This window comes from Astatotilapia calliptera, chromosome 3 (genome assembly GCF_964374335.1).
Source record: "Astatotilapia calliptera chromosome 3, fAstCal68.1, whole genome shotgun sequence".
Classification (NCBI taxonomy): Eukaryota; Metazoa; Chordata; class Actinopteri; order Cichliformes; family Cichlidae; genus Astatotilapia; species Astatotilapia calliptera.
In genome coordinates this window covers 43,754,433-43,775,792 of record NC_137424.1, presented here as the reverse complement: position 1 = coordinate 43,775,792, position 21,360 = coordinate 43,754,433, and the positions used below count along the sequence as shown (strand labels likewise).

At 41.6% G+C, this 21,360-nt stretch overlaps 4 protein-coding genes and 1 long non-coding RNA gene across 9 annotated transcripts; 2 read left to right on the top strand and 3 right to left on the bottom strand.

Annotated features, from left to right (window-relative positions):
• Positions 1-776: 776 nt before the first annotated feature.
• LOC145423166 (E3 ubiquitin-protein ligase TRIM34B-like) lies at positions 777-2,319 on the bottom strand. The gene has a single exon (XM_080295354.1). It carries the CDS (start codon positions 2,172-2,174, stop codon positions 777-779), a length of 1,398 nt encoding a protein of 465 aa, XP_080151480.1. The 5' UTR covers positions 2,175-2,319.
• A 1,598-nt stretch (positions 2,320-3,917) lies between these two features.
• LOC113018849 (uncharacterized) lies at positions 3,918-6,718 on the bottom strand. The gene is made up of 3 exons (XR_013906084.1): positions 6,580-6,718; positions 4,450-4,529; positions 3,918-4,352 (listed from the first exon to the last, which is right to left on the bottom strand). It is a non-coding gene; the product is annotated as an uncharacterized LOC113018849 (long non-coding RNA).
• On the top strand, positions 5,318-9,073 carry homezb (homeobox and leucine zipper encoding b). Of its 3 annotated transcripts, none has more exons than XM_080298417.1 (2): positions 5,318-5,438; positions 7,418-9,073. In XM_080298417.1, exon 2 carries the CDS (start codon positions 7,434-7,436, stop codon positions 8,820-8,822), a length of 1,389 nt encoding a protein of 462 aa, XP_080154543.1. In that variant the 5' UTR covers positions 5,318-5,438; positions 7,418-7,433; the 3' UTR covers positions 8,823-9,073. The 3 variants fall into 3 exon arrangements, with proteins under 3 accessions (XP_080154543.1, XP_026018028.2, XP_026018027.2); XM_026162243.2 differs by lacking the exon at positions 5,318-5,438 and adding an exon at positions 5,458-5,595; XM_026162242.2 differs by lacking the exon at positions 5,318-5,438 and adding an exon at positions 7,111-7,247.
• Positions 9,074-9,498: 425 nt separating this feature from the next.
• cideb (cell death inducing DFFA like effector b) lies at positions 9,499-15,858 on the bottom strand. 3 transcript variants are annotated; one of them, XM_080298419.1, is made up of 7 exons: positions 15,792-15,858; positions 15,242-15,438; positions 14,531-14,679; positions 13,834-13,948; positions 11,500-11,658; positions 11,220-11,410; positions 9,499-10,118 (listed from the first exon to the last, which is right to left on the bottom strand). In XM_080298419.1, the coding sequence occupies exons 2-7, from the start codon at positions 15,323-15,325 to the stop codon at positions 9,977-9,979; spliced, it is 840 nt and encodes a 279-aa protein (XP_080154545.1). In that variant the 5' UTR covers positions 15,326-15,438; positions 15,792-15,858; the 3' UTR covers positions 9,499-9,976. The 3 variants fall into 3 exon arrangements, with proteins under 3 accessions (XP_080154545.1, XP_080154546.1, XP_026018032.2); XM_080298420.1 differs by having other exon boundaries at positions 15,365-15,438; XM_026162247.2 differs by having other exon boundaries at positions 15,381-15,438.
• Positions 15,859-15,970: 112 nt separating this feature from the next.
• Positions 15,971-21,341, top strand: tinf2 (TERF1 (TRF1)-interacting nuclear factor 2). The gene is made up of 10 exons (XM_026162238.2): positions 15,971-16,290; positions 16,409-16,611; positions 18,014-18,103; positions 18,487-18,582; positions 18,658-18,768; positions 18,894-19,017; positions 19,105-19,939; positions 20,340-20,398; positions 20,478-20,554; positions 20,862-21,341. The coding sequence occupies exons 1-10, from the start codon at positions 16,263-16,265 to the stop codon at positions 20,979-20,981; spliced, it is 1,743 nt and encodes a 580-aa protein (XP_026018023.2). The 5' UTR covers positions 15,971-16,262; the 3' UTR covers positions 20,982-21,341.
• Positions 21,342-21,360: the final 19 nt, after the last annotated feature.

Here is a 21,360-nt window from a genome sequence, read left to right as displayed (position 1 = left end):
GACTGTCGTTTGATGAACGCAGTCAACTGTTTTATCAAGGGTGATATGCATCTTTGGGGTGGTGTTGTTCGTCCGCAACTGCATACTTGCTGCCAAGTTCATTACCTACAAGTCACATTTTTTAAACAATTAAGGCGGTATGGAGAGGAAGTACCAGAGCACCTCCATCCAGCCACCCGGTCCTCTCTCGAGGCCCCTGCTTGGCTTTACTCAGTCTCTGTTGCACAATCGTTTACCCCACAACCAAAAACACCGGAACACCCTCCCCCAGTCCCCCGTGCAGTCTCGACACCTGTGTGTTGCACGTTGTCAGTCTCTGTAGCGCAATCGGTTAGCGCGTTCGGCTGTTAACCGAAAGGTTGGTGGTTCAGCCCACCCAGGGACGATAAGTTATTGTCAGGTAATGCAGAATCCTGCACAAACGTGCAGTGCGACAGTTATGTTGGTTATACCATGTTATAACCAGGACTGTCGTTTGATGAACGCAGTCAACTGTTTTATCAAGGGTGATATGCATCTTTGGGGTGGTGTTGTTCTTCAGCAACTGCATACTTATTGCCAAGTTCATTACCTACAAGTCACATATTTTAAACAATCAAGGCGGTATGGAGAGGAAGTACCAGAGCACCTCCATCCAGCCACCCGGCCCTCTCTCGAGGCCCCTGCTTGGCTTTACTCAGTCTCTGTTGCACAATCCTTTCACCCCACAACCAAAAACACCGGAACACCCTCCCCCAGTCCCCCGTGCAGTCTCGACGCCTGTGGGCTGCGGATTGTCAGTCTCTGTGGCGCAATCGGTTAGCGCGTTTGGCTGTTAACCAAAAGGTAGGTGGTTCAAGCCCACCCAGGGACGATAAGTTATTGTCAGGTAATGAAGGACAGAAGGACAGCGTGGAGGCAGCAAAGTTCCACAACACCTCCACCTTTTCCGGTCGTGGTACAGGCTCTTCTCCATTCTCCCCCTGATATGTGATTAATAATGAAGACACCATGTATTCTTTCACTGTTTTAATCAGAGGTGTTTCTTCCCATTCATCCATTCTGAATGATCTATCTGAAACATGGGAAACTGTATTACATCTCTTTGTTGTGAGGCTGCTGAGCTGCTTATCCTCCCAGCACAGTCCATACACAGCTCCATCCTTCAAGTTCTTTGCACACTTTTTATCACATAAACCAATCGTCCAATCAGACTCTTCGGACAGACTGACCACCCACCTCTGAAAGCTGCTGGCTGTCTTGGTACTACAGATTAGAAGAGTTGCACAGCACTGTCCCAGCCAGCTATTGTGGAAAACCTTCCTGTTGTCAGTGGACAGCAACATGCCAGGACCCAGAGACTGTGGCTCAAAGATCAGGTCTGAACCAGTGGGAACAAGCTCCTGGTGGTGTTCAGGATCAACCAGAGTCAGCAATGATCCCCAGAACTGAGACGCTTGCTTCACCATCTTCTCCCCATTCTGTCTCATCTCCTCAACCAGTTTGTCCCGATGGCTGCCCGGCTCCAGCCCTTTACTCAGATCCACAGCTTTGGCCTTCTCCACATCCTGATGCACCTGAGAATACATCTGCAGGAAACTGAAGGTGTCCTTCTCCTTCTGTGCTGCTTCCATGCTGCTCTTGCTGGTTTTCAGGGACACCATACGAGCAGAGACTGAGCTCTGGACGCTGGTCAGAGAGATGTCACGCAGCTTAGTCACAGCCTCAATCAGACGCACACTGCAGCGACCCAGCTTCTCTCTTTCACTCTTCTCCCACTTTTCCAGACTCACATTCTCATCGTCTGTTTTCTCCTGTAAGATCAGCTGCTCAGCTTTCAGCTTCTCCAGGAGCTCTTTGTGGGCTGTGGAGAAGGTCTTCATATTGTGTAGGCGGTGCTGGTCCTCAATGGCGCAGGAAACACACACACAGGTCATGTCGTCCAAGCAGTAGTACTCCAGGAGCTTGCCGTGCTGAGAACATTTGGTGTTCCCACATAAAGCCATGGGTTCAGTCAGAAGATGAGTCTGCAGTAACACAGGTGTGGTCAGGTGGGCCTGGAGGTGCTGGACACACATGGAGATCTCACACTTCATGCACGTCTTCTTTGCTGGTTTCCTGTCCTCTGCACACATGTCACAGAGAACAGTTTGTGGATCTGTTCTTCTCCTTTTTGTTTGTATGCTGTCAGACATGTTTTCCAGCAGGAGGTCCTCCTTAGATTTGTTGAGTATAATTCAGTGTTGAATAAAGTCCTTGTCAACTCTCTTTTAGAAAAAATTTGGAATTTGATGAACTCCTGAGTTTTGCTCTTTTCTTGCCTGTTTCTGATCAACCTGCTTAGTCTGCTCAGGAGCGCTGCACCACACTTTCAATTCCCTGAAAACTCCACACTGAAGGGGTGGAGTCAGACAAATGTGACTGCAGCTGTTTTATAATGTTTGCAATTCAGTTTCATTTCCTCCAAGATTGACAGGAAACACTCAAAATGTTAAAACACTGAATAAGCAATCTATAAAATCCAGGCAGCAATAAGCCAGTTATAATTAGCACAAGATTTTAGGAGCTATTTAATATTCACATTTTCTCACTTCATATGTTTGTACAGAACCACATCTTCATTTAGCTCCAAAATAAGCATCATCATTAAATGAAACAAAGAGGATACTGGAGTTCTCACACTTCATACAGGTCTTCTTTGCTGGTTTTCTTTCCTCTTTCACACAGAACAGCTTATGGATCGGCCGGTGTTTTTAGATGTTTATTTAAATCTGGATCTCCTGATTTGATTTGTTGAATGTCATTCAGTCCTTAAAGAATCTCTGCTGCTCTTTGTTTGACTCCAGTTCAATGAACAGAAGTGTTTTCTAGCCTGGTCTCTCACTTATTTATAAATCCAGTAGCACCGTACAACAGTTTGGATCATCTGGAAGTTAGTTTGCACTTTGCACTGCTAAAACAAATAGCGAACAGGCAGAGTCAGGCAAGTTTAACTGCAGAAATATGGACGTGTTAGAAAAAATGATCAGAGTTTGATTGGCAAACACACTTTTAGGGTAGAAAAGACATGGACTTACATGGAATTACGAAATCCACAGAGCAATTTTTCCATTGTTGTGCTGACATTAAAATACTGTTAATTTACCATAATGTAGCTTATGGATGACATTCATTCACTGGCGTTCAGCTGCCCTTATTTTCTATCATGTGTAACAAAGAGGAAAAACATTTTTAATGTAAAGTCACAATACCTGGTGATTATTTAAAGGCTTTGATGTTAGAGGCAGGATTCCTGTCAGCACTGAACAACTGTATTTATCAGATTGTTGGAAACTGACCGCCCTGCCTGTAGATTATAAACCTTTATGGCAGAACAATAGTTCCCTGTATGTGCCTACAAGTTACTGTGAAACAATGAGCCTGCTCTTATCTAATGAGACAAAATCTTATCAGTTTTTGTGTCCTTATATAAGACCCGTAGTATTTTGCAGCCTGGTCTCTCAGTCTTTTCAGTTTTGAATATTCAAACTAATTAAAACCAATAGAATGCAGATTGATTTGCTTTACTTTTATACTGACAAAGGTGTACTTAAACTGGCAAATTCAGTAACTTTCTTTTGTCCAATTAACACAAATGAAAATGCAATGTTCTCGCTTCAGTTACTCAGATATGTAAAGCATTGCATATATTAAAAGTATACTCACTTTATTATTTATCAGATCATTTACATTGTATAAAACAACAGCTGTTTCTTTGTTGTCGATAATAAGACCGAAGAGCTGTGTGAACAATGTGAGAGCACCACCAGCAGATGGAGACACACGTCTTCAACTTGCAGGTGAAATAAAGTAGAAACGGTTCAAACTAAAAGAATTTGTTGCTACATTTAAAGCAAACACTGGAGCTAAGAATATTTTAATTAACAAAAAAAACAAAATTGTTTTACTTTTTTAATTTACATTACTTTCATATGTGATACATCGCACAACAAGTTAATCACTGAAGCAGCACAATGTCTTCACAGTTTATGAATGTGAAAGACAGTCAGTTACATTGATATTCATACAGGGACAGAAAATGACTAAATGATCAGCAGAGTTTGAACTAACAGAGTTTACAAACCATTTCTGTGACACATGGACCACCAATCATTTTTCCACAAGAACAATTAGCCTGGGAAGAAAAGCAGGACACATTATTTCTGTATCCATTACCATCCCTGTAGTAAGCTTTCCCACATGAGCACTTCCATTCTTGCTTCTGGGTCGTGTTTTGGACATTTTCCTTTCCCAGTCGTACAAATGGAGTCAGTTCCTTGTTGTTCAGGCTCATCTCAATAGTTATTATTTCATCCCTCTGGTGCTGTCTGGTTCTGCAGTAGAAGAAGAGTGAGGAGACATCAAAGTTCCACAACACCTTTTCAAGTGGTGGTAAAGGCTGGAGGTGCTGGACACACATGGAGATCTCACACTTCATGCACGTCTTCTTTGCTGGTTTCCTGTCCTCTGCACACATGTCACAGAGGATAGTTTGTGGATCTGTTCTTCTCCTTTTTGTTTGTATGTTGTCAGACATGTTTTAGAAGAAAGAAGATTTTGACAGGAATTGGTCTTGTTTCCAAAGATTCAGAAATTAAAAAGCTTTGATCAGTGTGCATACCCCAGTGTGATGCGATAGTTTGAGCTGCACTCCGTCCTCACTGGTATACTTTACTCAGAAATAACCCAGTGTCAGCTATAAATTCTTATCGTAGCAACCTAATCCTATATGTTCACACTCCCATAAAAAAATCTGTCAAAAAATATGAAATTGTTTAACACAGGCAAAATAAATACACAGTTACAAGTATAAACACCACACCTAAATAAAACGTATGTCAGCTAAGAAATGATTGACCTTTGTGGCCAGGGTTAGGCCACAAGGGCAGTTCATATCATTTCTTAAAACTGTATTTAAAAAAGAAATTCCTAGCATAGCCTACCTGGCTGAACAGGTAAACCATGTGCCATAAGGTTGTTGCAGAGGACTGAATATGGGACCATTTACTGCAATTTTTCTCCCAGTTTTCCTGCCTTCTTTCTGTCCCAGTTAATATTTTTAAATGGGATATTTATTAAAACCAGGTGTATTTCTTTGTGGGGTGTCATCGAGACAAAAATTAATTTTGTTTTGTTTTCTCATTTAATAAATTAAAATCGGAAAAAAAATGATTTAAGAACATTTCATTTGGGAGATTGAAAATGGTCTGCACCCCAGATGTACCTTATATGTAAAGTGAATGCAAGTCTATCACATTTCATATATAACCTCAGTCATGAGCCAAATAACAATGTGTTCCTAATGATGTGACCAGTGACTTCGGGGAAGAATTTGTAAATTATTTTTTTCGCCTTTTTATTGTATATTTCGGACAGTTTTCAAAGGGAACATCAGACAGGAGCTGACGTTGTTTCTCAAGGTTGGCGGGCGCCAAAGTTTTATGAATGCAAGGCAAACCCAGGAAATACTTTTATTAAGCTAACTACACCTGTGCACCGAAGTTAGCCTTAAACGTACCGCTAGTGCTAACAAACAGGCAGCAGTGCTCCGATAAAGCAACGGGGTGAACAGTGAAGGTAACCAGTACTTTTTAACATCACTGTGTGTTACTCATAACCGGGTTAGAGAGGTCAGTCCCGGTCAGAATATAACAAGCTAACATCAAAGTGTAGCCAGCTAAAGTTAGCTAGCTAAGTTATCTAGACTTTGTTTAGTTAATTAGCTAAAAGTATTAAACAATAAGTAATATTTAATTAATTAAAGTAATACGTAATTAACAGGAATCAGTTTGGGTGTAACCTTACTTTCTTGGGCATTAAATCACTGAAACCAAAAGGATTAAAATTAACATTTAGAGTATTTAATATGTTCAGTTCTTACTCTTACGTCTTACTCTTATTGAGGTACTACTAACTTAGGGGATTAAATTGAGCTCCAGGTATGAGTTAATTTTATAATTAATATTTTAAAAAATATATAAAATAACCAGCTGTTATAAATTACACAGCACCATTAAGTTTGTGAAACAACTTTAGCAGCGCCACGGTGAAAATGGTGATCATCTGCCAAAAAGTGATTTCTGATATTAAACTTTTGTGGACCTATCATCTATCAAATGTGTCTCTAATGAATGATCAAAAGCCATTATGTAAGCGAGTAAGAAAAGACCTGCCAGCATGTAGAAGTTGCAGCCACTCTTTGGCAAAGTCACTTTTATATATCTTTTGTTTATGTGGGCAAAATGTCTCATTGACATCAAAAATCTGGTATAAAAAACTGCAAGAAATATAATATAACACTAATATCAAGACATTTAAGTGGCCAAAAGGACTGGATTGATTATAATGTGAAACAGACTACATACAATAATGCATAGTTATAAGGATGCTTGCAAAGCAGGTCATTTTTAAAAATTTAAAATTTTATCTATAACACCTTATAATGCCCGTTCATAATGTAAATAAAGATATTGGACTATTCATCTTAAGAACTAATCACTGTGCAATAGACTGACAATAGTCAAAATACTGTGCAACAGACATTTTCCTGGAGGAACCTACCCGAGGGATCTATCTATCCGTCTTCTGTATCTTATCAGTTTCTCACATAGCTGTGGAGAAATTTTGGGATATTCCTCGTTGCTTGTGTTCTGGTTTTGTTCAGATCTGCTGCCATGTTCATTCTAGACCAGGGGTGAGCAGGCCTCGAGGGCTAGTGTCCCTGCAGGTTTTAGGTGCGTCCTTGAACCAACACAGCTGATTTAAATGGCTAAATTAGCTCCTCGACATGTCCTGAAGTTCTCCAGAGGCCTGGTAATGAACTAATCATGTGATTCAGGTGTGTTAACCCAAGGTGCGATCTAAAACCTGCAGGACACTGGCCCTCGAAGCCTGGAATTGCCCACCCCTGCTCTAGACAGAAGAGTTTTTTCCCTTAACCCTTTCTAACAAGCCATACTTTTTCAGTTTTTTTTCTAATAATAATGTCATGAACATTAACATTAATCGTGCTAACTGAGACCTGTAGAGCCTGAGATGGAGCTCTTTGGTTTTTTTGCAGTGTCTCTGAAGATTGCATGGTCTGATCCTGTTGTGAATTTGCTGGGACGCCCTCTCCTGGGAAGATTGAGTCTTTATGTTAACACACATCTGAATGCTCCAGACCATTAAACTGCCAAAACTTCTGCTTTTATAGACATGCTCACGCCTGCTGATACCTCATTAATCAGGTGCATTTGATTATCAGCACCTGGCTGCTACTTACCGGAAGTGCACGATAAACAAATCAAATATCTAAGAAATCAAATACTTCATCACAGGCACTGGGAAAATCCTGCTCAGTAATTTTGACCTTAGAGTATTTTATTTAGTTGTACATGTTTCTGTCTGCTGTTTTCAGGAGTGCATCACGACAGATGAGTAAGATGAGGCACTTTGCTGATGAAGAGCTCCTCGGACTCGGTCAGAAACCACCTGGCACTCGTGAAGAGACTCCAGCTTTCTCAGACATGAGCCCTACCCCCATGGCTAACGGCATGAACCAGAGAAGTGTGGTGTGTTTCCCCTTGATCTCTGAGAGTAGGAAGCTTATGTGGGTGCATTCGCACCAGATCGACTCACAGATACACGGCGCTGCGGAGCTGGACGAGGCCTTTGACAGGTTTCCCTACCTAACACACAGACAGACCGCCGAACTGGCAGAGAGTTGCCACCTGCACCCAGACCAGGTGAAGGCGTGGTTCATGGCACAGAGGCTCCGCTACGGCATCAGCTGGGACTATGAAGACATCCGTGAGGTCCAAAGGAAGTTCAACTCAAGTCAGGAAAAGAAGGAGCTTCAAGGCGGGACGGAGAGAGAAATAATGGAGGACGGAAGAGAGAAGAGAAAAGTGAAAGCAACTGGTGGGAATGCAAAGGGAAGAGGAGTGAGAGGAGACAGCGCAAATGTTAATGAGCAGTTGAAGAGAGACATGAAGGAGCAACCAGTGAAGGAGAAAAAAAGCAGCACGCAAAAACGAAAAAAGACAACAGCAACAGACCAGATGGGAAAGAAGATCATGAAGCGTGATAAGGAGGAGATGATGGATAAAGTGGAAAGTGGGGGAGAAAAATGCCCCAAGCGTCGTGGCAGAAAAAGAAAAAAACCAAGAGTGATCAAAAGTTGCATGCAAGAGGAGAGTAATGCACCTCCGGCTCCCAGCTCTCTGCTCGGCCCCCAGGCTGAAAACCAAACTTCTGATGCATCTCCAGCGCCTGACAACCAGACACGTCTGCTGCAGAGAGCCGGCGATCCCTGCTCTACCATAGACGGCGACTTCAGGGAGAAAAAAGAAATCGAGGGTGCAGATCTGCAAGCAGAGCCGGACCACAGCGTTTTCATCACAGATATTGACAAACTAAAGGCCCTCATCGAAGTGAAAAACACCCCCTCTTCCGCAGAGCCTACACCTACTACTCGGCTCCACTGCAAGACGCCGGCCCAGCTGGCAATGATGAAGATGGCGTTCCTGCAATGCCAGTACCCAGACAAGGAGCAGTACAGCCGGCTGGCAAGGCTGGTCGGTGTGCCACGCTTGGCGGTCATTCAGTGGTTCGCCGACATGCGCTATTTCATTAAGAGAGGGAGGCCTCGTTGGATGAATGAGGAGGAGCACCATCGGGTACTGGGCAACATCATGTATCAGCAGTACATGAACGCGATGACTAAAGTAAAGTTGCCCAATAGCATTAACTCCTGGATTATGATGCTCGAAGGGAACAAAGGCTACAGCGAGGAGAAAAATGTGAAGATCCCTCCAGAGTAGAAATAGCACAACAGCTCTTATGGCTCATATAAAAACACAGCTGGATCGTTTTTTAGTTCATCTGTTCTTCAGGCAGTTGTCAACTTGTTTATCAAGGTCCCATGTTAGACAGACCCCCTGATTCCATGTTTTTCCTGCTGTTTTAGTTAGTGTGTTCAAAAGATCCTCATTCGGATTCTAGGTGCAGTTTTAGTCTGTTTATGCTGTGCAGCTGTTTTCACTGTCTTAATAAAAGCACTTTTATTGCTCTTCCAGCAGGACTCAGCTGATTAGTTACAGCAAAACACAAATTATTCCTCAGTGCGGACAGAAAACACAGGGATGTTTGAAAGAAGACACATGTTTCAGCATGTAATCCACACTAAATTACACCAACACTGGACACTTTAAAACAGTGGTGTCAAACATAAGGCCCGGGGCAAAGAATCGGCCCAATAAAGACTTCAGTCCTGGACTGAAACTGTGAAGGAGAGTGTAGATTTTGGGCTTTTCACTAAATTTTACATGTTTTCCTACTAAGAGCTCTGCAGGTCATTCATACTAAACCAAAGTAATTAATAGCTAAATGACAGAGAAGTTATTTTTTCCCCACTGTGTACATTTCTTTCATTTTCTGCTATTTAGGTTAGGTTCAGTTTTATACTTAAAGACAGTCTAGAAAATGAGCTACCAGAAGTTTCTGTTATTTTACACTTTTATTTCTTACAATTTAAACCCAAAGAGCGCTTATTTTTATTATAATAACATACTATGTCCAGGATTAAATGTGCAGTTAAACCTCAGTGCAGGAGTTTTACTGGTCTGGCCCTGCTGTGAAAGATATTAAGTGGGTAATATTTCACAAGTTAGCCAGCTATCTTACTAAATCTTGCTTTGTTAGAGGCAAAAAGTATTAAAAATCAGTTTTAAACCTGAAATATGATTACAAAAATACGACATCTATTCATACAATCACAGTTAATATTTACAGATGCTACCTCAGCAGATGTTTCTCTTAACAAGGTGCTTTCTTTTTCCTCTTCTTAAGGAGGTAAAACATAATTTTCCAATACTGTAGGTACTGAAGGGTTAGAGTAAATTGAGAGGCTCTCAAACAGGTCCAGCAGTCACACAAAAGACCTCATTACTTTAGGTTGCATGTAAACGGGTCCATCTCAGTTCCATCTGGCTGCGTACTCCGCCCTCTGCGGCTGCCAGAGCTCTGCGCCTTCGATGATGCGGCGGATCATGGTGGCAGACGTGAGAAGCAGGTGTCCAGCAGCCTGAAGAAGGGTGGAGGCCACACGCAGCACTTCTCTGGGAACAGCACAGTGTTATCAGGATTAAAGGTCAGTGCAGATTCTTCAGCCTGAACCAGAAACATCTAATGTGATCGTTAAGCTTTTAATAGCTGGCTGTGAGTGACAGCTGCTATTTCTCTTATCCTCTTTTAAAGTTTAAAGTTAAATAATCCAAAATCTGTAGAAAACAGACTTATACACAAGTATTTCTTTAGTGTCCTTTTATTCAGATGTTATACTGTTATTATTTGAGGTACTAATCTGGGAGTATAAAATCAAGAAATATCAGAAAAATCAAAGCAAATTTGTGTAATAAAATTTATCGTGTGGATCAGCTGAACTCCACCTAACTATTAAAATGTATTTGAAGTACATAACACAGGCTGGAGCCAGAGCAGGCAGGAAACCAGGTAACTTACTGCACCCTTACTACTTCCATAGGAATTATTGTGCTGCTGCTGATCAAATGCATTTTGTTAACTGAGAATCAGAAGTTCTGGCAGTCTGCTGGTCTGTGTGATAACACCATGCAACATCCCAGCAAATTTACCTCAGGGTCAGGTCATGCAATGCTCGGAGAAACTGCAAAATCGCAGTAGCTACAGCTGAGACTCTACAGGTCTGAGTTATGATGTCAAATATTAAAGTTAATGACAGTGGAGTTTGAAAAAGACTGAACAGGTCTGTGAGCCTAAGCCTTGATGCCCAAGCCAAAATTGCATCTGAACAATCCACAGAACATCTGAAACAATGTCCTTTAAGATGAGAACAAAGTGGAGATGCACAGCACCACATTTAAAGAAAACCAAACTCAGCCTATCAGCAAACACACCTCACACCAACTGTGAAACACGGTGGTGGAGGTGGTGATGATTTGGGCGTCTTACAGTCAGTGAGTTGACTGTGAACTCCTCTGTATACCAAAGTTTTATAGAGTCCAATGTGACGTGTTAAAGTTATTGCTACTAAAGTTCTGTCTGTTCATTTTTATTAAGTGCAAACTAAAGTCTGTATTGATGCTAAAAGACTGAATTTTTCTTCTGCCACTGAAAGCTTGCACAGCACTACATATCCAAATGAACCTTTATTACCCTCCTAACCTTTTCACTTGGCTTACCTGAGAACTTTCTTGGGCCCAAGACACTGAAAGTCAGCGCTCACTGAGTACAGGCCTTGAAATGTGGCCTGCACATTCAATGAGCCAAACACATCTTTGGGGCTCATCCTGTAAAGGTCAAAGGTGACGCGGGCTATGTCTCTCCCAGTACGTGACTTGTTGTGGTCTTGAGCTTTGGGCACAACTGCACCCTGGGGGGCATCAGAGAGATTAGAAAACTGTCACCAAGAGACAAAAAGCACACCCTAAACCCAGACACAGCTTCTGCGGTCAAACCCACCTGTTGTGATCTCCACGTCTGTCCAGGCTCCAGGGCCATGAGCATGACGTTGTCGGGTAGGGTCATGAGGAACTCATCAGAGTCGACTTCTGTACCGTCATCCTCACAAACCAGACACAGAGACACAGCAGACAGCGAGAGCAGCAACGCCTGGCATACCTGTCAGTATGAGGACAGTAAGCAGTGATTCAGCCTCTACTCAAAAAACCTGCTCTTGATCCTGATATTATTGCGAATTACAGACCTATTTCCAAACTGCCTTTTATCTCAAAGATTCTTGAAAAGGTAGTTTACAAGCAATTAATGTCCTTCCTAGAAGAACACGGTATTTTAGAAGTTTTCCAATCTGGTTTTAAAGCTTTACATAGTACCGAATCTGCCCTTTTACGAGTTTTTAATGATGTGTTTTTGGCAAATGACTCAGGTGACTGTGTTATTATTGTGCTGTTAGATTTAACTGCTGCTTTTGATACAGTGGATCATAATATTTTAATTTCCCGTTTAGAGCAGTTGGTGGGTATGCGGAGTACCGCACTGCAGTGGCTCAGATCCTATTTGGCAGAGCGAACTTTCTCTGTGAAACTAGGGGAGTTTGTATCCTCTACTGCTTCTCTTCAATGTGGGGTTCCACAGGGTTCAGTTTTAGGCCCGCTTCTTTTCTCTCTATATCTCCTACCCCTTGGGTCTATTTTCAGGAAACATGGGATTTCTTTCCACTGCTACGCCGATGACTCCCAGATTTATTTCCCACTTAAAAAGATAAATGGCTTCTCAGTAGACCCGCTGCTCAGATGCCTTGATGAAATAAGGACTTGGATGGCTTTGAACTTTTTACATTTTAATGAACAGAAAACAGAAGTGATGGTTTTTGGTGGCGCTTCTGAGGCCACTATTATAGATCTTGGTTCACTGGCACAGTATGTTAAACCAGTCATCACTAATCTGGGAGTTAAAATAGAGGCAAATCTTAAACTTGAAAGCCAGGTCAGAGCTGTTGTAAGATCTAGCTTTTTTCATTTGAGGGAATTAGCCAAAATAAAGCCTATCTTATCGAAACAGCATTTTGAGACAGTAATCCATGCCTTTGTTACTTCTAGGCTGGATTATTGTAACGCACTTTATTTTGGGGTTAGTGATGCGTCCATTAGGCACCTGCAGGTTGTGCAAAATGCTGCAGCACGTCTTTTAACTGGAACAAAAAAGTTTGAGCACATTACCCCTATTTTAATTTCACTCCACTGGCTACCTGTACATTTTAGGATTGTTTTTAAAATTCTCTTAGTTGCTTTTAAATCTCTTAATGGCCTGGCCCCCCCCTACCTCTCGGAGCTACTACAACCATATACACCTGCCCGTTCCCTTAGGTCCGCCAATCAGCAGCTCCTTAAGGTACCGAAAACTAAGTATAAATTTAAAGGTGATCGTGCTTTTGCTGTAGCTGCTCCAAAGTTGTGGAATGATCTGCCCTTGCATGTTAGGCAGGCCTCTTCTCTCTCTGAATTTAAAAGTCTTCTTAAAACATATTTATTCGCTGAAGCCTTTGGCATTGATTAGAGGGGTTGACTCAATTTGTTTTAACATGTTTCAATTTATTGTATCTGTTTATTTTATCGTATCTCATTTTAATTTTCTTTACGTATGCTATTAACATGTACAGCACTTTGTGAAACTCTGGTTTTATGTTAAAGTGCTTTAGAAATAAAGTTGGTATGGTATGGTATATACAGAGAATATGAATTAGTGATATTTACTTCCCAGCTGTAAAAAAAACAAACCCTCATTCTTAATCATTTATTAGCATTAAATAATAATTCAACATGATATGGACTTGAATGGAAACATTTCCATGCCATCTTAAGGACTTAGTCTTAGCCTTTGTTAATACCATGATCATCAGTTAATAAACCAGTTTTTATGGCACCCAATTGGCAAGAAAAAATGCATTTGATCAGCCTCTAGGTGGAGCTGTTGTACACATAGCTGATATTCAGCTGGCGTTTGGAAATGCAGTTTGGCCCTCTTATATTCTGCAGGCAAAGGCAGTGAATATTTGACTAATGACTTCATGTGATCCTATACAAAAATTATAGATTATGATATCATGTTTTTAGATGATGTCATGGCCTTAAGGTAATGAACTATCTTCTAAAAGATTATTTAATCCTCTTTTATTGCCACATTGAAATCATTTGCCCTATTAATTAATTTTATAATTTTAAAAGCTTATTTCTCTTTTTTCAAATTTAATAGATTTCTTAATCTTCTATTTTATTTTGACATTTTTGGCTGAAAATATTTTCACCCTATTGAGAACCTTTCCTCAGTCACTCTCACCCTCTCCTTCAGCTCCTCCAGCGTCCCGGCCGTGACGCCTTTCCTGGTGTTCCTGTTGTGACAGCACACTCTGAAAGGTCTCTGTGTCGGGGACCACACTCGCTTGGTTACAGACCTGAGGACAGACGAGACAAAAAAAGGTTTGAAAATAATAGAACGGTCTCTTTAACAAATGTTTGACTTTTATCTGAGAGGATGCTGGTTTTGTGTCCCAGTAGGTTATATTAACAAGCTGATATTACCCGAACATGACCCCAAAATCTATCAACTAAATTGCATTGAGCCGTTTTTAGTTTTGTTATTTACACAAAGTACTTAACATGAGTCAAACTGTTATGTGAGTTTGATCCTTGTGCGATAGAGACCATTTTCACATACATTCCTTTTTTTATTGTTATTTCTATTTTATGCACCATCTGTATTTTTATTTACATTAAATCATCCTCTCAATTTCACTCTTCCATTGTCACACTGATTTTACCTGCTTTTATTTTATTTTACGGTTTTTCTTAAACATTTTAATCTGAAATGAGAAAAAAGTTTTTTTCATACCTCAGTCTTACATAAGTCACAGTACTGTACATTTTTGGGAACACCTGTCGAATCATTAAGTTACTTATGCCTGTTTTACGATCGTATCAAGCTGCAGACAGCAGCAGTGTACTAACTGGTACGTTAAAACTCATTTGTCACTTACTTGATGAATGAAGATGTTGTATCCATGCTGGTTAGTTTCTTCCCTTCTCGTCTCTCAGCCTGATGTTTTTGGGGCTGTTTTGGTGTCACACACTGTATTAGTGTTCGTGCTGCTTGTGTTTGACCCAGTTGCTGGACTTTACCCCGGGACTTGGTGATAATTCAGATACAGAACAGAACAGGGTAAAGTTCATATTGATTGTGTTTGACTCAGACGTGCCTTCTTTTATCTGAAAAGCAGAATAATGATATCTACAGCTGATAATTCAGAGGTTGTTTCCTGTGTTTTTATAACTGAACATAAACAGTTTTTTAAGAAGTCTCTTTTTTTTTCTTTAAAGAATTATTAGATGGTGTTAGCTTTGTTGGGTCTGTAAGCCTGTATACTGGAGACTGTTTTATGTTGTAGGAGATAACTATAGTGCATTGTAATCTTTTTGTAATTTTTGGCTGACATAAGGTGTTCAATAAATCATTTAAACAGAACCTGTCTGACAAAGTGAAGTAGGCTAAAAGATCTCAAAAAGTAACACATTATGCCACGATCTAAAGAGACTCAAGGACAGCTGGGAAGCAAACTGACATCTGTCTGTATGGAAAGGTTTGAAAAGTTATTTCTAAGGCTTTGGGATTCCAGTGAACCATACTGAGAGCGATTTTCCACAAAAGGAGAAAACTTGGACCAGTATGAACCTTCCAAGTTCATACTAACAGTCAAACATGGTGGTGGTAGTAGTGTGATGGTCTGGGGTTGCTTTGCTGCTTCAGGATGGCTTGCTGTAATTGTTATAACCATGAGTTCTGCTCTTTACCAGAAAATCCTGATGAGACTCACTGAAGGACAAGTTCACCTGGGCTATGGAAAAGATCAATGATCCAAAACACATCAGCAATTCGACCTCTGAATGGCTTAAAAAAAGAAGAAGAAAGACAAAGTGTGTCAAAATTCCTCCAATGTCACGTGAAACACTTATTGCAAGTTATTGCAAACACTTGACCGCAGTTTTGCTGCCAAGTTGGGCACAACCAGTTATTAGGTTTAGGTGGCAGTTATTTTTTTCAGAGGATCAGGTAGATTTGTACAGATTTTTTTTCGCCTTAATAAATAAAACTATCATCTAAAAACTGCAATTTAGAAACAGTAAATAAACACTTTCGGGTCGTTATAAAGATATAAACTAAATTAATTATTAAATTAATCTAAATGAATCTTTTCTGGTATTCCTCGCCTCAGCTAATATATAATTTTCATTTCTATTTACCTTTTTTCCATTAAATGTTTTCTTTAAATCATGAAGTGTTGGCTGGCAGGCAACGTCAATACGTCATTTCCTGAAACCAGATTGGGTGCGCTTGTGTAAAACGTTTCAACACACGCCAGGGGTGGAGTATTGTGTTTTGATCTGAAGCACCGCCCATTCGGCAGATTCCAATGAACACTGCGAATGACTGCGAGCCTGTCAGTGAAGGCGGGAGGACGAGAAGGCAAACTTTTGGTGGACGTGAACGAGCTTTATTTGCATCGCGGGAACAACAGCAGTGCCATTTATGTTTATCAACAGGTGACTCCAAACAGTACTCGAGCTAGTATGTGTTATTATTCCTAAATAAGTTCCTCAGCATTCAGTGTTAGTGCCCGTGCTATTTTGAAGCTCAGTGCGGTTAGAAGCTCTCCAAGTTGCTAAGCTAACGTCAACTTTAGAGCCGGTTTCCTTCTGGACTTTTTCAGTGGAATGGCCCCCAGAAAACCAAAGGGAAGCGGTAAGCGTAACGTTTAAACTGGACGTGTGGTGATTGATGCCACTATTTCCAACTTTTACTGTCAGGAGCTCATGCAAGTGTGATTCAGTACTGTAGTCTATTTTTGTTTCTTGCGCAGATGCCAGCCTTCCTTTCGCTGCTCTCCAGCTGCTTGCCCCGCCTGTGCGTCTGGTGTCTGCAGCCCTGTGGAAGGTGCTGAAGCGAAGGGATGTGATGCAGTATGGGGTTGTGGAGGAGTTCGTGACATCTTCCTGTGAGGCTGTGCCTGGGTTGCTCACTGTGAGACACCAGGGCAGGCTGACAGTGGGGCTGAGAGCAAGAGTGAGTATAACAGGAGAAGCTTCACCTCTGTTGCTTGTGAAGCTCGCACACAAGAATTTCACTCACATGTACCTGCACATGTGATGTGACAATAAAAGGGATTTGATTTGGAAATCGGATTTAAATGTGTGCTTGAACCACTGTACTGTGTCCAAGAATGGCACAGTCCCAGTCTCCACCTCTGCAGCTTTAGCCTGGAGTTTGCATGTTTATTAGGGCTTTGACATAGTATTAAAAAGGAAGCACACCATCCTAACCTCATTGCTGGAAGACAGCACAGCATCGATTAGGAAAAGTAACACTATGAACAAACTTGGAGTCATTTCTGACCAGGATATGTCCTGCAGATTGCAAATTGAAATATTATGCAGGACTGCTTTCTTTTATCTGCTCATCATCTTTAAAATTGGAAGCACTCTGTCTCAGTGAACCTTTTTCATGCATTTATTTCATTTATTGCTTCTAGCCTTTAAAATTATAATTCATGATTATCAAGTTGCTCTAAACACTCCTTGAAAACCCTTCAGTTGATCCAAAATGCTGCAGTGAGAGTACTGACAGGGACTAGAAAGACGGAGCATATTTCTCCTATATTGGCTTCGCTTCGTTGGATCCCTGTTAAATCCAGAATTTAAAATCCTTCTTCTTGCATACAGCTTGTCATTAATAGACCTTATATTATCCCTACAGTACACTTCCCTGTGAGAGTGCGTGTTTACTTGTGGTTCCTACAGTATTTAAAAGTAGAATGGGAGGGAGAGCCTTCAGCTTTCAGGCCCCTCTTCTGAGGAACCAGTTCCCAGTTTGGATTTGGGAGATAGACACTGTCACTACTTTTAAGATTATGTTACTCATTTTGATCCAGAATACTGTAGGGTCTTTATATTACAGTATAAAGTGCCTTGAGGTGGACTGAATTTTATACCAGTGGGGAAAAAAGCCATAAAGACAAACTAAATCTTTGAACCTTTCAGTTACGAACCTTTCAGCAGACAGACGTTAGTGCCTATGTTATGCCCCTCAGCACTTGTTGACGCCGCTCTGTGCCTTAAAGTGGTCTGACACTTCATGGTTGAGTTGCTGTGGTCCATAAACACGTTCACTTTGCAATAACACCACTAAGAGTTGATGTTTGAATATCTAGGAGGGAAGAAACTTCACAAACTGACTTGTAACAACAGTAGCAGTTACCACGCACTCATTCTCACACCATGCAGACCTTTTTATAGAAGAGAGGAAAAACACACCAGTGATGCAAAATTACAAAAATATGATGGCGGTCCTATCGGAGGCTATGAGAGTGGAGGCGGGGACTGTACCTGGTGTTTCTCTGTAGTCAGATGATCTTTACCTCGTTCTTTTTTTGTTTGTTTGTTTGTTTGTTTGTTTGTTGTTTAACAAGTTGACCTTGGAGCTGTGCAGTTCACAGCCTGATGCTGAGGTGATTGAGGAACACCTGGAAAGAGTCCGTGTACCTGCTGGAACTTCTTCAGTAAGTGACCTCACAGATCACACTGCCGTTTTTGACAACTTTTATTCTGTGGTGAAAATTTGATACTGATTTTCCTCAGTGTTTTCATATTCCTTCTGCTCTGTGATTGATTCATTTCAGGCACTGACCACAAAACATGGAGCTGATTTCGGAATTAAACATTGCTCAGTTGAACCTTTGATATTTAGGGAAGAGCTCATAGTGTGTTGCAGCACAGTACTTGTAGCTGAATACTTGCATTGTGATGCAAAGATTATGTATTCAAAAAGACGATGTGCCAAATGGGGATTTTTATGTTACCAATCTACATGTCTTATTTGCTTACTTGCAGATTTCCTGATTGTGGAGAAAATAAATGTAATTTCTTCTCTTTTTCTTCCCAGAGTAAGGATGTAAAACTAATGAGAACAGTGAGAGATTTCCATTCTTTGATTCACACGTTCCTCACAGACCCAGCGATTAGAGAAAAGTTCTACAAAGTGAGTACCTCGCCTCTGCAGCACACACTTCAGCACCTCCACCTGTTGATGAACTTTCACGCCCTCTCCTGACAGGAAGTGTTTCCTGTGGATTACGGAGCAACGTTTGACCAGGAGCTGGAGAAGCTGCTGTGGGAGTTTTTGGTTCGACTGGACCAGCTGCTTCCTGTTCCCAACCTAGTACAGGTAATGAGAAAACGGCTGTTTCCATAGCGTTAGCCATGATTTATTGCTCTTATCGTCACTGCTTTAACAGTTTCTGTGTGCAAGAATTGATCTAATATTTGGGTTTTATTTAATTTTTTTGTCAGACTGCAGCGTGGCTCAGTGACGCCCCCCCTGTCCTGGAGGAGTGTGCACGGGCAGCCACGCAGCCCCAGCTCCTGAAGATTTTACTTCAGCATGAAACCTGCCTTGGCCACCTGGAGTCAGCAGGTTGAAAAAGATAAGATCTGTGTTGTGACGACTGTGACGGGAAGACTTTGAGTGTCAGCTCATGATAATGCTCTTTGCTCTTTACAGCGTCACTACCTCCGAATATGGGAGACTCCATCCTGGCTTCACTCTCTCTGCCACCATCCGGAAGAGTCCCATCAGATCAGCCGACAGCAGCCAGGAAGTTGTCAGTGGATGAATCTGAGGGCGCCGAGCCAAAAAGCAAACCTTCATTTATCGCACCTGTTATTGGACTAATATCGAATGAAGACGTCCCGGTCTTGAACTCTGGCATTAAAAGAACACAGAGAAGTGATGGTCCAGCTGACAATGCTGGACATGAGCAGCTGAACTCCAAATTCACCTCAGTGAAACAGAGGCCAAAAGCCAACGATAAAGGAGCGAAGGAAGGGCGAGAGCAGCTGGAGGAGGAGGAGGGATGCACCCCAAGTCAAAGGAGTGGGGTGAAGCGCAAGAACTCTGACAGAGGAGAAAGCGATTTGGAGGAGGAAGAAGTTCTAAGTGTAACAACACCCGTGGAAAAGAGACTGAGCGGGCAGACGCAGAGTAAAGGTGGCCAGAGGAGGAAGGAAGGCCGAGCAGAAACTATAAGAAAAGAGGGATGCAGCAGGAAAGTCCTGGCAGCCCGGATGAGAAAGCTAGGTGTTAAAACACTATATCACCCTGAAGATCAACACCTCTACTCTGTTTTTGTCGATTGTCTGATCATGGAGCCCAGGGTTGTCATCGAAGAAATGTCAGCTGCTTCTCTCAGGGCTAGTACATCTGGGCCAGAGGAAACATCCTCTTACCAGGCACAAAACAAGCAGAGGAGGAAGTTACCGGCCACAACGTCAACGCAGAGACAGACAAGCAGCCATCTGTCGTCTGACACAGAGTCTCCCGGCTCGCAAGACAAAGAGTAAGGGACTAAAGTGCATAATGGCAATAAACCAAGCACTGTGGTCTGTGTGAATAAGTAATATATGGGTAATGCTATGGCTGCATATTTGTTTAAGAACATGTTTGAAGTAAAAATAGATATTGTGGTTCAGTCAACTCGTTTAAACATGGTATAAACTGTCTGAATACAATAAAAACATCTGATTTAGCTCCACAGATTTCTGGTTTCTTTTGTCTGATATTAATGACTTAACTATGTGCAGCTAGATCACACACACTGATCAACATTTGTACTTCAGTGTTTTCTGGTTGCCTTTAGACTTCAGTTAGAAGTGCACGAAGCTAAGCAGGTCAGCTCGATGCCCCCCCCCCCCGTGATTAGTCACCAGTTAACAGCTACTGTTGTTTCCCCTCAACAGAAACCATCCTGCACTACACAGCATGAGAAGCTCTCCCTCTCAGCAGCAGAGTGACACAGGTGAATGTGGGGTGTAATTATGTAAGAAATGTATCACCTGCAAAGGTTTGAGCTTAGGTGTGTTTACTGTTCTGTTCAGAGGTGCTGGCCGGTGCAGAAGATGACGACTACGTGGCTGATTCAGAGGATGAGGCGACGAAGAACTTCAAAGTCAGGGTGCGTATGCAGAACATATCCAGTCTTGGCTTTGATTATACCTGAATGATGTGCAGTTTCAGACAAAATAGAATAAATGGGAGTGTAAAGCATAAGACTCGGGGGGTAAAATCGGCCTGGTAAGGACTTCAATCTGGCACATCGGGTGGCTTTGTAAAATGTGGAGGGCATGAATTGCAGGCTCAAATACATGTTCATGAATTCTTACAGCTCAGTGTAAAATAAGTTACACGTCCGTGCGGTAACTGATGCCTGTAACACAGTAAACTCTTATTCTTAGTGCTTTGAATCCCTTTGTCTCCCCCAGCTGTTTATGAAACGCTACTACAAGACCAAACACGGCACCTACGTGCCCACCCTGAGGGAGTTTTGGAAACCTGCGATGACCCGGCGCCGCTTATTGTCTGCTGGACACAAACGGAGGTGATGAAACGATTTTTGTCCTCCACCGGCGACATGGTCGGAAAGAATAACAGGTTTTTAAATGCTATTGAGACTGATGGACACTTTTATCTTCCATTTGCTTGAAATAAACCTGACTCAGGGCGATTAAAACTTGAACAGGTGCTTTGACATCGTGGATAAACGTAGCCACGGTTACAGGCAGTGTCATACAGCTTTTTTAAGTCATTTAAATTGCATTTTTTAAAAACATATCTGGATTGTCTGTTACAAATGTGAAATATTTTTAACTTGCAATATGTAATAATATCTCTGTTAATAAAGTTTGTGATTTTTGTATGAAATATATGAAATGAAATGCAAAATAAAAACTGGTTGATGATGAGACTGGTGCACGCTCCATT